Genomic DNA, 15690 nt, shown 5'->3' with positions numbered 1-15690 from the left:
GATACCGGACATACAGCCTGGAGACTATGTCCTTGTAAGGAAAGGAGCTGTGCCCTCAAATTCAAAATATTGCGGACCATTTCAAGTTATTAAGACTGCATGCCAGCATGGAATATTGAAGAATGTCTGGTACGCCGGAGCCTCGGGCCAAACGGAGTGCGCCGCTATTGGAAACGTATTCAAGTATTACCCCAGGAGGTGTAATTAAAAGAAATCCGGAAGAGTGAAGCGGTCTGCGCTGGACGCATGAAAGAAGACGAAGGAAGAAGTTGGAATAAAATGGCGGACGACACCCGTCTCACTTAGATGATGTCATTTCTGTTGCCGTTCTAGTTAGGAACGCTACATATATATATATATATATATATATATATATATATATATATATTTTGCAAGCCCTGTCATTTCAAGCCCTGTCATTTGTCTGTACTCCCTCAACACTGCGCCTAAACTTTCTTTGTTGCCTATTGTATTTCTTTCATGTATTGTATTATGCACTCCTGCTATACACCAGAACACCGTGAATTCAAAGGGCGCCGCCATATTGATGAGCGCCGGTCGCGCCATCTATCCCAAGCGCCGCGAAGTAGCAGGCCTGGGCTGCCACGCCGGGAGATGCGACCCGGCGCGAAAGCGAAACTTGGGCTTTTTAGCTGGGCGGAAGGCGTGTTTTGCGTTTTTTCTAACCTGTCATTTTCGCTGTCTGGATTCAATCAAACTTCAAGACCTCGTGCAAGTCCACAATGGACACACTGAGTGCTGTGCAGACTGCAGAAGCGAATACATCGGGTACGTACGCTATTACGTTTGTACAAACCGCGCGCTATATGCTAGAACACCTGTGAGCTTTTTGGAACGTAACCTGTGAAGGAATTTACAGCACTGTGTTGGTGCCATATATTACTAAAGCACGCAGAACACTGTCATCTGCACTTTCAGTTTGGTCTTGTTTGTAATGGTCTCTACTGGGTTGGCCGCGCTTGGCAACCAACTGGCGAGGTCGTTTCACTGCCTGGTTAGCAGACGCCTGCCCTTCACCACCTGCACACTGAAAACAAAATAGATGTTATAGTAAGAAGGGCTGTAGTTCTTTCCCATGCCATCACTTTTGCGAAGACATAAAGTCCTCTCAAAATGAAATAGAAAATACACCAGGCCAATTGTATCGTGCAACCACTTAAGAGTACAACATTCAGAACAAAAGCCTACAGCACTCGAACAAGCAGCACATGATGCTAAACCTGCACTCACTGGAAAATGAGGTACTACAGTAGTTATAATGTTCAACTACATGTGCAGTCAAAGCCCGTATAACAGGGCGAGCATGACAGATGCAGGTGTTGTACAGTTGCACAAACCATGACAGGGCACGTAAAATTACCATCCCTACTTAAAGCTGCATCATCAGGACCCCTTTGGTACAAGACAACAACCGCACCTGCATTCCAAGAAATTAGCCCCACCAACTGCAGCTACCTGGTACCAGGCCTGTTTCGCTTGTGCGTGGCCATCGGATTGTTGGCGCTCCCTTAGAAAAGAAAACAGTAAAAAAAAAAACTACTGAGAACGATCAAAATTTTGTTACAAAATACAAGAATAATTAAGCACCTTATTTTCCTCGCCATATGAACGGAAATATTTTGCGCTTTGCCCCGCATAACAGCCCGCACGCAGTTTAGAGTTCAGGAGGCTCAAATGAATTCGTTACGAATGACACCTGCAACACCAGCTCGTAAAGGTAGGTGCGCTGCAAGAACACCTTCGGCGACGAGTAGTCGACGTTTACGTTTTTGTGGACGCATGCTACGTGACGAGCAGACTTCGGTTTACTTTCATTAGCAATAACGCTCACCAGCAAGGCCTACAACTTGTCGTTCACGCTTAATGGTCATTCCGTGCACCAGCTGCAAGTATCGCTAACCGAAAACTCAACTGCTCCGCTTAACCGTCGGGAGCTCCTCCTGAATGAAAACACGAAAAGGCTTGCCTTTTTGTTATAGCCAAGGCGAAGCACCGGCGCGGGATTCTGCTCTGTAGGCTTGTTGCGCAGAAAGTGCTCGGAGCAAACCTGCGTATTACGTTTGTAGGGCGCAAAGTTGAACGTGGCATCAAAATATACACAGATCGAATACTCACTCGTGCATTTTCACTGGGTTGGTAGTTCTTCCTATTCACTGCAGCTATCCACCGGTGGCGCAGCTTGGCATTCTTCGTTGCGGATGGAAATCGGCGCAGGCTGAAAACACCGCACCGGCACGATTCCCTACGTGTGTTGTGCTTTTCGCAAACAGCGCTAAGCAACCTGCTCCTTTTCCGCTGGTTGTTTTGGCATCCAAACACGACGCAATGATGCCCAGATGACTTCTTCTACTTTGGATCCGTGTGAACGGGCACATTTCCGCACTTTGGAGCCCTAGAGCTGGCGCTTGCCATGTCTACTGGTCGCCGGCGAACACACTTTGGCAGCCCAGTACAAAATCGCGCCGGACGACCGGGCAACCCGGGTGCGAGAGTATGCGTTCGGTTAGTCTGGGTGCGAGACTAGCGTGTTCTGGTCTATAGCCCCAGCAGGGGCTGCAGTACGTGTAAATAAATAAATAAATACATTTTCATTGTGGTGGGATTTGACTCTAGTACATTTCCAATCCACCTGGTTTGTTATGTGCTTCAACAATTTTTGCAATGGACTCAATTGTGCCACCAATGAATTATGATGCTGACCTCACAAAAGCTTCCGCAGAAAGGTATCCTCCAGCGCCACACCATGAGAGGTTGAGTTTCTCCAATGTTGCACATCGCTTCTGAAGGGCATCTAGAGCATTGTTATCAATCTTGAAGGAAGGAACAACAAGTAAACAGGGTCACAACATTTTCAGTGCAGGTTGTGCAATCCTCATCAGTAATTGATTATGATAGTTGCAAGCAGTCACCTAATAAAATGCTAAGAAAATTCTTCAAGTCAAGACCAGTAGGCTAAACTTCAGAAACAGCATAATAAGACTGCATTTCTCACATTTCTCACACTCTCACATTTGCATGATGGACTACTGCACCAGAGGGCATCCTGTCAACGACTTCAAGGACTACATGGTATGAAAAACAAACTGGATGGTATGAGGCACGCCATTCCTATTGTCACAATTATTTGCGCTGGCTTAGCCAATTGACGTGCACTAAAAGTGATTGACTGACAATACATCCCCTGACCAATTTCATGAAAGTTCGAGGTTTGGTATGCTGGGGAGAAATGTAAAATGAAATGGCATTTATGTTTTGATAAATGTATGACTACTGGCACAAATGCAATACACACAGAGGACAGGGCCACTGATTGTCGATCTCAAGAGCTATGCTGCATTTGAAAATTAATGAGCATAGAACATGAAAATTTTTGTCGGTTTAATTGTTACCATAATTACCATTCGCATCTCCCTGAAGTACATAAAGGAGTATGGTTTTGTACCAACTGTCAAACACCAGGCAAAGTATTTCTGACCTTGGGAAGCCAATATGAGTACATTGTATGCTTTCAACACCTTCAAATCAATCTGCGTGATTTATCTGACTACCATGTCACATTGCTCCAGACATGTTATCTTTTTATTTGCAAAACTCAGGTTGTCAGAACACATCACTAACATATAGTTTTCTATCTTTTAAAACTACCTTGCTATTCACAAAAGGTGCAGCGGTGGCGTAGAGGTAGAACACCCGCCTCGCGTGCAAGAGGTCCGTGGTTCGAATCCCGGTGCCGGCAATTTTCCACCGGATTAAAAAAAAAAAACCGCGTGTTGATAAAATTGCACAAATAGGCCTGGAGTGTGGCCTGATCCCGGTGACCAGAACCGGTAACGCACTCCCTCACCAGAGCAGGATTGGCCACCCTGGTGCAGTACTTGGCCACAACCTCCAATATGAACACAACAATCAAACCCCGGCCCTCAGTCCCCACCTGCGACGCAGCAGAGGGTGCTAAGAATCACTGGCTCCAGACAGGCCGCCATTGGAATATGAGCCTGGCAACGTTTAACTCTAGAACGCTATCTAGTGAGGAGAGTCTAGCAGTGCTGTTGGAGGAATTAGAGGGCAGTAAATGGGATATAATAGGGCTCAGTGAAGTCAGGAGGCCAAAAGAAGCATATACAGTGTTAAAAAGCGGGCACGTCCTGTGCTACCGGGGCTTAGCGGAGAGAAGGGAACTAGGCGTCGGATTCCTGATTAATAAGAATATAGCTGGTAACATACAGGAATTCTATAGCATTAACGAGAGGGTGGCAGGTCTTGTTGTGAAACTTAATAAGAGGTACAAAATGAAGATTGTACAGGTCTACGCCCCTACATCCAGTCATGACGACCAGGAAGTCGAAAGCTTCTATGAAGACGTGGAATCGGCGATGGGTAGAGTGAAAACTAAATACACTATACTAATGGGCGACTTTAATGCCAAGGTAGGCAAGAAGCAGGCTGGAGACAAGGCAGTGGGGCAATATGGCATAGGCGCTAGAAATAGCAGGGGAGACTTATTAGTAGAGTTTGCGGAACAGAATAATATGAGGATAATGAATACCTTCTTCCGCAAGCAGGATAGCCGAAAGTGGACGTGGAGGAGCCCGAACGGCGAGACTAGAAATGAAATAGACTTCATACTCTGCGCTAACCCTGGCATCATACAAGATGTGGACGTGCTCAGCAAGGTGCGCTGCAGTGACGACAGGATGGTAAGAACTCGAATTAGCCTAGACCTGAGGAGGGAACGGAAGAAACTGGTACATAAGAAGCCGATTAATGAGTTAGCGGTAAGAGGGAAAATAGAGGAATTCCAGATCAAGCTACAGAACAGGTATTCGGCTTTAACACAGGAAGAGGACCTTAGTGTTGAAGCAATGAACGACAATCTCGTGGGCATCATTAAGGAGTGTGCAATGGAAGTCAGTGGTAACTCCGTTAGGCAGGATACCAGCAAACTATCGCAGGAGACGAAAGATCTGATCAAGAAACGCCAATGTATGAAAGCTTCTAACCCTACAGCTAGAACAGAACTGGCAGAACTTTCGAAGTTAATCAACAAGCGTAAGACAGCTGACATAAGGAAGTATAATATGGATAGAATTGAACATGCTCTCAGGAACGGAGGAAGCCTAAAAACAGTGAAGAAGAAACTAGGAATAGGCAAGAATCAGATGTATGCGTTAAGAGACAAAGCCGGCAATATCATTACTAATATGGATGAGATAGTTCAAGTGGCTGAGGAGTTCTATAGAGATTTATACAGTACCAGTGGCACCCACAACGATAATGGAAGAGAAAATAGTCTAGAGGAATTCAAAATCTCCAAGGTAACGCCGGAAGAAGTAAAGAAAGCCTTGGGAGACATGCAAAGGGGGAAGGCAGCTGGGGAAGATCAGGTAACAGCAGATTTGTTGAAGGATGGTGGACAAATTGTTCTAGAGAAACTGGCCACCCTGTATACGCAATGCCTCATGACCTCGAGCGTACCGGAATCTTGGAAGAACGCTAACATAATCCTAATCCATAAGAAAGGCGACGCCAAAGACTTGAAAAATTATAGACCGATCAGCTTGCTGTCAGTTGCCTACAAACTATTTACTAAGGTAATCGCAAATAGAATCAAAAACACCTTAGATTTCTGTCAAGCAAAGGACCAGGCAGGATTCCGTAAAGGCTACTCAACAATAGACCATATTCATACTATCAATCAGGTGATAGAGAAATGTGAGGAATATAACCAACCCTTATATATCGCTTTCATTGATTACGAGAAAGTGTTTGATTCTGTAGAAACCTCAGCAGTCATGGAGGCATTACGGAATCAGGGTGTAGACGAGCCGTATGTAAAAATACTGAAAGATATCTATAGCGGCTCCACAGCCACTGTAGTCCTCCATAAAGCAAGCAACAAAATCCCAATAAAAAAAGGCGTCAGGCCGAGAGATACGATCTCTCCAATGCTATTCACAGCGTGTTTACAGGAGGTATTCAGAGACCTGGATTGGGAAGAATCGGGGATAAAAGTTAATGGAGAATACCTTAGTAACTTGCGATTCACTGATGATATTGCCTTGCTTAGTAACTCAGGGGACCAATTGCAATGCATGCTCACTGACCTGGAGAGGCAAAGTAGAAGAGTGGGTCTAAAAATTAATCTGCAGAAAACTAAAGTAATGTTTAACAGTCTCGGAAGAGAACAGCAATTTACAATAGGCAGTGAGGCACTGGAAATCGTAAGAGAATACATCTACTTAGGGCAGGTAGTGAGGGCAGATCCGGATCATGAGACGGAAATAATCAGAAGAATAAGAATGGGCTGGGGTGCGTTTGGCAGGCATTCTCAGATCATGAACAGCAGGTTGCCATTATCCCTCAAGAGAAAAGTATATAATAGCTGTGTCTTACCAGTACTCACCTACGGGGCAGAAACCTGGAGGCTTACGAAAAGGGTTCTACTCAAATTGAGGACAACGCAACGAGCTATGGAAAGAAGAATGATAGGTGTAACGTTAAGGGATAAGAAAAGAGCAGATTGGGTGAGGGAACAAACGCGAGTTGATGACATCTTAGCTGAAATCAAGAAAAAGAAATGGGCATGGGCAGGACATGTAATGAGGAGGGAAGATAACCGATGGTCATTAAGGGTTACGGACTGGTTCCCAAGGGAAGGGAAGCGTAGCAGGGGGCGGCAGAAAGTTAGGTGGGCGGATGAGATTAAGAAGTTTGCAGGGACGGCATGGCCTCAATTAGTACATGACCGGGGTTGTTGGAGAAGTATGGGAGAGGCCTTTGCCCTGCAGTGGGCGTAACCAGGCTGATGATGATGATTCACAAAAAGTTAACGTTCTTGTCATTGCTCTGAAGAAAGAGTCAAGTAAATGTGTTTCACAACTACCTTTTCCCAGTATGGCTGAAGGTCCAGGCATCGGTAAAATATGTGATCGTAGCAGACCTTCCAAAAGAGCCTAGAGAAAAAAAAAAAGAAGTGAAAATATATGGTACGGCGAGCCAGAGTCCATGTCAAAATTAAATGGAACACGATCATGAGATTGAATTGCACTGTCACCCTACCCAATCTTGTGAACTTCAGAAGTGTGGTGTGCCCAAACGTGACCATGCAAGGCTCGACATCATGCACAAGCACAATGTGCCTTCTAATTCATACTGGAGCAATATCCACTCCACTAAGAAAACTGAATTCCGTTTAGTTTTGGTGAAAGCAGTGCAGCACTAAGATTGTTGTGCTTGTATTCAGTGGCTTGCCATTAAATAACGGCTTAGATGAGTGGCCCACTTTAGTGACCAAACATCACAAAAACAAAAAGTGCACATCTTAGAGATGTTCAGTATCATTACCAGGCAACATTTATGAGCACAGTAGACGAAATAGATGAAGCTCTAAAACATGTACCTCATGGGGAAGCTACATACAGCTACGTAAGCTATATAACTATGGCTCACGATAAGAGACTCTGAAATATCTACGAAATAAATATCAAAGCTCAACGTAATTTTACTGAGGTTGCAAAATCCAGCCAAGTAGAAAGTGACAGGCACACAAGATAGAAATGAAATACTTACTTACAAGTTCCAGAGAGCCTACATACAGACAGGAGATCAAGATAGCGAAAAATTTCAGTCATGAGTTCATGCTGAAATAGAAATAAATTAAGATAAATAAAGAATTTAGTGTGTCTTAAATATAAGAAGGTGCAAGGGAAAAAAATATTACGCAACAATGCTAGACACTGTTGGCAGCAATGATGACAGAAATGACACAAAATATCACAATTCAGGCAATGTGGACTTGAGAGCAAGAGTTTGACAACCAATGGTGCTGAGGGAAAAAAGTTTTTTGAAGCAATTCCAGGTTGCAGAGCTGTGCCAGAAGAAATTAGAACTTTTTTTGCTGATGCCATGGTAGTCAAACTTGTGCTTGGGAGTATACGTGCAAAAATAACAATTGCAATTGTTGTGTCATACCGTGTTTGCAACTTATTTGGGTGACTATTTTGTTTCCCTTCCCTCAGTGGCAGGCTTGCAGGTGCTCAAGCTGCCAGGGTTCTTACCTATCTGCTTTGCCTAGCACACCACCGAGCTCAGACTCGCTCTTGTGCAAATAAATTACAATGTCCTCTTTGCAAAAGGGGGAGGAGCAAAACAGTGAAGTGAGTGAGGATGTAGGTGTGACTGAGAGTGAGTGAGTGAGCGAGTGAGAGGAAATTTATCCAGACCGACAAAAGTTGAGTCAACTTGTGGGATGAAATTTGTCTGTTGGGCTCAGCAAGCGTGAAGCTGACTCACCTGATATGCCTTACCACATCTATACAAAAACCCCAAGAGGCCATGTTGATGGCTCACAGCTAGCAACGAACCCGACACCCTTTTGCTCATATGCTGTTTTCTTGCCTTGATCTCAGCTCGTGTCAGAAATGAGTTCAGAAATGTGCAGTCAGGTTAGGCTGTCTCAGCTCATTACCCGCCTTCATCTGCTGTAAATAAATATGAATACTATAATAAATAAATTTGCTTCATATGTCTTCATATGCCTTTACCTATGTAACTAAAGTTAATCCGGAGCCACCTCCTCACCCCCACCCTTCCCTTATGGTGTCTAATACAGTTCATGTATTGTTTTAGGTAGTAAAACCACATAAATTATTTTTAATTTGACTCGCGCAATCAACACTCTAAACATATGCCATTTGACTGGAAACATACGATGCTGTACACAGAGCTGGTACAGCATGGCCCACAGAGTATGCAGAGAGTGGGTACACACCGGTAGTGAGTGGAAACCAGTGCTCGATGGGAGGAATGCTTGTTTGCAACTTGACCCTATTGTAACTGCTACTGCACTGCTCTGTTCATCACTTTCACAAACCGCAGGCTCTGGCCTCTTTAGGAGTCCCGCAAGCAGCACCGCATCAATTTGCGCATGGTAGTCAAGGTGAGCATGGTGGAACTCAAGTCGCAGAGCCCTGAAGTGAAATTAAAACATGACTTCATTAGAAAGGCAGGAGTCTCATAATATGGAACTTAATAATTACCAGGAAAAATGTGTACTTTCATTTTTACAAGGAAATGTGCGACTTATCAGATTTATACTGATAAATCCCTGCCCGCCCTTTTTGAGTTGAGAAAGGACGAGACAAGCATACGTGAAACGACAATTTTAACCTGTGAAAAACATGTTTTTCGAATTTGTGTAAATGACTCAGATGAGCTAGGAAAGCAAAGCTATATATGCATTAAATGGACGTGAAAAGGACACAGATTAGTTGACAAAAAAATAATAACGGTGCAAGAGTAGTAAATGGAGTTTGCCACACATACACACACACACACACATGCACGCATGCACACGCACACACCACTGAAAGACTGATTGATTGGTTGACTGGTCCTGCGTTCTTTGGACTAGCTATTTTTGGGGTACATACAGCATGTCACCAGCATTATCCATGCAGCCGCCTGCTTGAGACAATACACCAATTTCACTAAGTTTAGAGCGCGTGTGCTGTGGCACTGCCAGTGCCTTTATGACAACAGGCCTAACCCCATTCCTGCTGCACTTGAAGGGAACCCGGCCGAGGAGAATTCCATAATGGATTGGATTTTTCCAGTGAAATTTAAAGGGAAGTTGGAGGGTACATTTCCTCAAGCTCACTCCTACTATAGAATCTTTTTATGCTCCCCTCCGTGCCTTTTGATCTCCATGGATATGTGATTCTTTTGTCACGGTGCATGCCCAACACACTTTTCACCATGGCTGCCCTTCAGCCCACAAAAGACAACTACTAGTGGCATGCTTTGTGGCAGCGGTGGCAAAGAGAAACTTGTCGTAGAATCGGTCTGTGTTTGGGATAAAATTAAACGTGACACCTAAAATCCTGAAAATGCACAGTGGGTTACGAAAGATGCTCTGGTGGAGAGCTCGAGAATAATTTTGGACACCTGACGTTCCTCACGTGCACCCATAGCACGGCACCACGAGTGTTTTTGCATTCCACCGCCATCAGCATGCACCTGTTGCTTCTGGGAATCAAATTTGTGACCTCATGTGGGCATCACGCATGCCATGTTCTCAGCACTTCCTACTAGTATAGATGACATGCTAAATCACTGCAATGCTGCAATAGTACAGTTCAGAATGATAGTGAGCTTACTATAATGCTGACACGGACGTGAAGAAGAGCAAAGGACAAATGACGCACTTCAGTTGGTAACAGTTCAGGTGGTGCATTTCATAGAAGATTTAAGAAGGAACAGAACCCTTTCAAAATATAGCCCCAGGACACCTTCACAAGCCACTGAATGAACAAAAAAAAAGAGAATGAAGGAAAGAAAGATGACTGACCTGGTAGCAAACGTGTTCTCCATTGGCAATGGCCTTGGCCAGGCACAAGCCTCGGCACCTTTTGTGGGCTTTCCCACCCACAGCTCCTTCCATCTGGTAAATAAATCAGCAAAAAGAAACTTCCATGTGGATGTTACAGGAACAGAAAAACCAGCCTTGGCTAGTTTCATGTCAGAAGCAAATCTGCAGACTACTGTCACGTTAAGGGGTGCTGCAACAGCCTTCACAAACATCTCCTGTAGTTGGCACTTTCCCCCTCCTTATGACATCGCATGCATTATACTGTCGCTAAAGGACATATCTACGGCTAGACACACACATAACACAAATTTGAACAAGACGAATGATGACATGGATGGCAATTCATGTTCCTTGTCTTTGTACTAATCTGTCTGGTGGTAAATACCAAATTAAGACAAACTCAGCCCGGAAAAGCAAATTCAGCTCAAAAAGATAAACTCGACCCGGAACTGCCCAGCTGTGAGCTGAGGTTTCTCTTGTGTGAGTACTGCTAATTAAATAATGGTAAATATGTCCTTTAGCAAACAACAAACTAGGACCAGAACAAGTTCTTCTGAAGTACCGTCAATGTCATACTTAATGTGAAAGCATGAGCACTTGGCTTGAGCATGCAGCCAGGGTGACAGAGCACTGGCCAATGAGTGGGAGTAACTGCTGCAAGCTGGCATACAGCGCCTGCTGACAGCACATGCAACCTCATTTCGCCAACTGTCACACTTCAGCCACACAATGAAGTATCAACAGGTGCCACATGCTTGCCAGGGCTGCCGTCTTGGACTCGGGGGCCAATACTCCACGATGATCACGGCTTACACATGCCACGGACTCGCACGTTATGATTAAGTTTGATGGGCAAGCTTTACAGCAAAGAAAATAACAGAATTAACAGGCCTGTCGGCTCCTAACACATCAGAAAAATATGTATTGGCAAACGCTACCTGTGCACTGGATAATGCACATGATTTTCACATACATAAACAATAACCAATCCATGATTCTTGCTGTACACAAACCTGTTCTTGAGACGGTCAAAGGCCAATATTCTCACAACGCTCCCAGGGTTGTAGGTCTCAAAAACAGTGACGGTGAGTGGATGCACGAGGTGCTCATACTGCAGCTCTGCCAAAGGCATGAACACACAGCATTCTTTCACTCACTGACTTAAAATGTCTCCAATGCATGGCATCAATATGAAGCAGTAGCAGTGAAACTTAAATGGCAAGTCAACGACTAAGCCCATGCACACAACATACTCTCATAATGGAACATGAAAGCAAATCCACTGGCGTTAACCGAAACGTGGCATGAGGACAGCTTAATACCATAATAACTTATAAGCCAAACGTGTGGTAAAGGTGCCGTTGCTCTAGTTTCATCAGACGCAACTGCTCTGAATAGCACTGCACTGAACTGAAAAATGTAAATGACCAGTGCACTCCCATGCTTTTATGAAAGCATGATAAGTGATAACCAAGCAAAAGCGACACGTGGCATGTATGATCACTACAGTATCATACAGAGTTTGTGAACCAATAATCTTTTAAAAAGCAGAAGCAGGTTACACATGTCAATGTACAGTGCAGTCCACTGTTAAAAGGAGTATACAAGTGCGATTCATGAACAAAGTCTGTGATAGGTACAGAAATGCCTGTTTTCACATTGAACCACTTCTTGTAGGTGGTGCTTCATTCTCCTTTAGATCAGTGGATCTCTGAACCCCTAGGGGTTCACCAGGGGCCCCATTCAGCACTTATTTTGTTTTTATGGCACAAAACGACACAGAAAAGACATCAAGCTCATTATATTCTGTCTTATCAGGGACTTTCTAGCTTATATGTAACTCTGAGTCTATGAACTGATTAGCAGTGGTAGAACATGGAATGTTGCTAAAGTCAATGTTTCGAAAAATAGACAAAGGGTATCATCAACCTGTCCTGACAAATACAAGTGCCCTCGTTGAAATGGCTTCAGCAAAATTCCTTGTTCTACCACTCTTAATCACTTAAAGCCTCCATCTTCCAGTGAACTCTCTTGAGTCTTAGTCTATGACTGACATAAAGAAAGTACAGTCACATGCAGGAAACCAGGACGCTGACATCAAACTTTACTGAATAGGGCTCAGGTACCAGCTCCAGTTTAACAATGACACTGCGATTTAAATTTGCTCTCCATGAACACGGAGGCTTTGAAAAACATATATTAATGGTGTGTTTACGGGAGTGATTGCTGCATAATGCTTCGAACCCTCTCAAGGACTACCAAGAGTCTGCAGACCACAGCTTAAGGAACACTGCTCTACAGGCCTGTGCAGAGCGTCAACACTGCTTTCACTAGCAGCTGCAGATGATGCAACCCCGAAATGCATGCTGTGTGCTTATGCGTTCCTTTAACAGCAGAGTGAACTATGCACCTCACTATACTCCCTTCTTAAAATTCAGCACAGTACTTATCAGCAGTAGAATACTAAGGTTGATTTCTGAAGTGAAGGCGCTAAAATGACGGAGGACAAAGAAGAAACACACACACACGTGTGTGTGTTTCTTCTTTGTCCTCCGTCATTTTAGCGCTTTCACTTCAGAAATCATGCTTAACCAACACGCCCAACTATCCATCCTAACAACTAAGGTTGAGTGACAAGATCAAACATTTTAGTTCATATCAGAATGCCATGTTGAAGCAAGATGCATTCCCAAGGTGTGTCTCGTTTACAAAACTAACCGGTTACAAATTTCAACAGACCATCAATGCTAACTTCTGCTAACCATAAATATGTCATAAAAATTTTTGAAAGTGGAGTGAGAAAGGTGCAGACGACTAAGCGGAGTCGCTTGGACAAGATGAATGTTAGGTCATATACAGAATAGAGAAAGAGCAAGAGACGGGCACATTATGGTCCCAAAAGAAAATTGCTCTTCTCTAAGAATACTGAGAGAGGAATAACAGACAAAAAAGGTGCAAAAGAACCATGTTTTTGTTACTGTCTGAACAGCTGTTTATGTGCGTCGCAGCTATGCGACCCCTTTATGTGGCTCACATTACTGTCCTTAATGAGATGCAAATGAGGTAGGTTGTTACACAATAGTAGGCCACATACTTCTGTCACACAGACACTTCAAGGCCTATGAGGTCCCAAGGCCCCTTTATCCACAGCCCCTTAGCAAGTTGCCAAGAGCCCTATTAGTCTTTTACTCACAAAAACACTAGAGATGGAGGCAACCCTTGAAGCCCAGCAGAGAGTTCTTGGTAGCTGAGACCTGATTGTGCGCATAAATAATTTGTAACTTTAGATAATGTGTGTCATTTTATTTTTCTAGCAAGTCTCAGTTTTATGTACTTTGATATTGAGAACCATGTGCTTTTAGATGACTTGCTGGTAATTTAAAGATTTATAACAGATACTACAAACAAAAAAAAGACGAGTGCTTTCTTGCATAGTGTCTGTCATTACACTGCAACAGTTTCAAGTAGGAATGCAATAACAAGAGGCTAAGCAAGTATAAGACTCTACAAGCCTATTTCTTTAACACTGGTCTCTTCTTTTTAGCGTTGCATCTTCTCTTTCCCCCCAACACTGGATATAACATAAATCACGCACTTTCCGTACCTGTTGCACTATACACCTAAATGCTTTGTGTGCACACAAAATTAAAGCACCCACATTTTCAAGTAATGGTAGAATGAGTGCTAAACAGAAGCTACAGCTGTCTGACCAAGGATAGCTTTATTGTTCTACTATCCCATTTAGACTCTCTTTTATGGTGACAGTACAAACAGTACATGGCTGCATGGGATGGTCTAATTCAATTTTAATGCATATTCGCTATAACACTACTCTACACAAGTGCTATTCAATTTTCCTGCTCGATGATTGACACTAGTCATGTAGCTGCGTCACTCGCTATTTCAGTGCTGTGTAGGACAAGAATGAATGTGTTTGAAGAAAAAGAAGCCCTTTTTTCCCCTTTTTCTCTCCATTACCGCATTGCTAGAATTTCTTTTGACAATCCCAATGTGACAGTGACACGCATAAACATGGAAGAAGTTATTATTTGTTTTGAAAACATATATACACTTGCATAGACGCCGACTGCGGGGGGCTCTGGGGCCCGAGCCCACTCCTAATTTTTTTTTTAGGGGTGGAGTGCTGAGACCCCTCTCGGATGATGCGGAAGCCCTCTCCTCCCCCCGCACACACACCTAAAGTGCCATCACCAGAACTTTGTCACCCAGATCACTTGAGGTTTCTTTTGACTTTCCTCTACCTTTTCACTTGAAATTTTACAGGGTCTAAAAGCTTACTGCATCATTGTTGGCGCAGATATGCACAACATTTAATTCACACTTTCGCTTTCTTTCTGAAAATCCTGACAATAGGAGGACATGCACATTAGAAGCACTAGTGGCGGCTGCCTCATCCGTATTTTCTCACTTCAACAGTTTTAAATTTTCACTGTAAACATCACGCACACACAATATATGTTTAAATATACACACTAGACAAAGTTTATTATATCTTTGAAAGAGATAGAGGTTGCCAATCAAAAATTATTTCTAAAGGTATGGATAGCCTATGCCTAGAGAATGAATATGTTGCTGTATATTCACCACGCATCAAATTGCTTTGAGTGCTTTCTTTACAATGAAAAAAACCTATAGACTTCAATGACTTCTTCAGCAGAGTCATTTATCAATGTGTGTTAAATGTGCGTGAATGTTGTGTGTCTCAGTATTGCTTCTCTTTCCACTAAGCAATGCTAAGGACGCATGAAAAAAAAATACATTTCTAATAATTTACAACATTTATTAAGGATGGAAACATCATCAGTTGCATGCAGAGGTCATAAATATGTACAGGGTGTCCCAATTAACTGTCATGCACCAAGATTCTAAAAAAGAGCAATGCATTACTCGCAGAAAACCTAGTGAATATTGTTTACAGTACAGGGGAGTAGCCACCAGTAATGTTTTCATTACTGATATTTAATTAGGTAATTGTAATTAATTATCTAGCTCGAGATGTACTCTCCAAATTATCAAACTGTCAATGAGGCATTTGCAGGCACAGCCAAGAGACATCTAACTGCGGTACTTTCAATGACATACTAATTGCTTAGAACAACAGAAAGCTGAGCTAGTTGGTAAGGATTCATTATGCAAAAAAAAAAGAGGTAAGGTGTGCAGACAGGACACAAGAGTATAGAAGTGGACAACACGATCGCCGACTATCAACTGAAGGGAGCACTGAGGCGAAAAAAGAAAGAAGACACAAAGCTCACCTGCGCAAGCTCAGAAATGGTATC

The 15690-nt window shown here is 43.3% G+C and overlaps 1 protein-coding gene across 3 annotated transcripts in view; it reads right to left on the bottom strand.

Moving 5' to 3' along the window:
- Positions 1–15690, bottom strand: part of LOC135905132 (F-box/LRR-repeat protein 4-like) — a 45541-nt gene that overhangs the window by 24410 nt on the left and 5441 nt on the right. For 2 of the 3 annotated variants that reach the window (XM_065436147.2, XM_065436149.2), the window contains exons 3-8: positions 11404–11509; positions 10370–10462; positions 8792–8990; positions 7591–7661; positions 6905–6974; positions 2722–2831 (exon numbers count right to left, since the gene is read on the bottom strand). In XM_065436147.2, coding sequence (XP_065292219.1) covers positions 2722–2831; positions 6905–6974; positions 7591–7661; positions 8792–8990; positions 10370–10462; positions 11404–11509 — 649 coding nt within the window. The remainder of the gene's footprint in view (positions 1–2721; positions 2832–6904; positions 6975–7590; positions 7662–8791; positions 8991–10369; positions 10463–11403; positions 11510–15690) is intronic. The other variant, XM_065436150.2, reaches the window with a different exon arrangement.

Source organism: Dermacentor albipictus, chromosome 1, assembly GCF_038994185.2.
Source record: "Dermacentor albipictus isolate Rhodes 1998 colony chromosome 1, USDA_Dalb.pri_finalv2, whole genome shotgun sequence".
Lineage (NCBI taxonomy): Eukaryota > Metazoa > Arthropoda > Arachnida > Ixodida > Ixodidae > Dermacentor > Dermacentor albipictus.
Note: the sequence above shows the minus strand (reverse complement) of the source record. Positions and strands in the feature narration are given on the sequence as shown.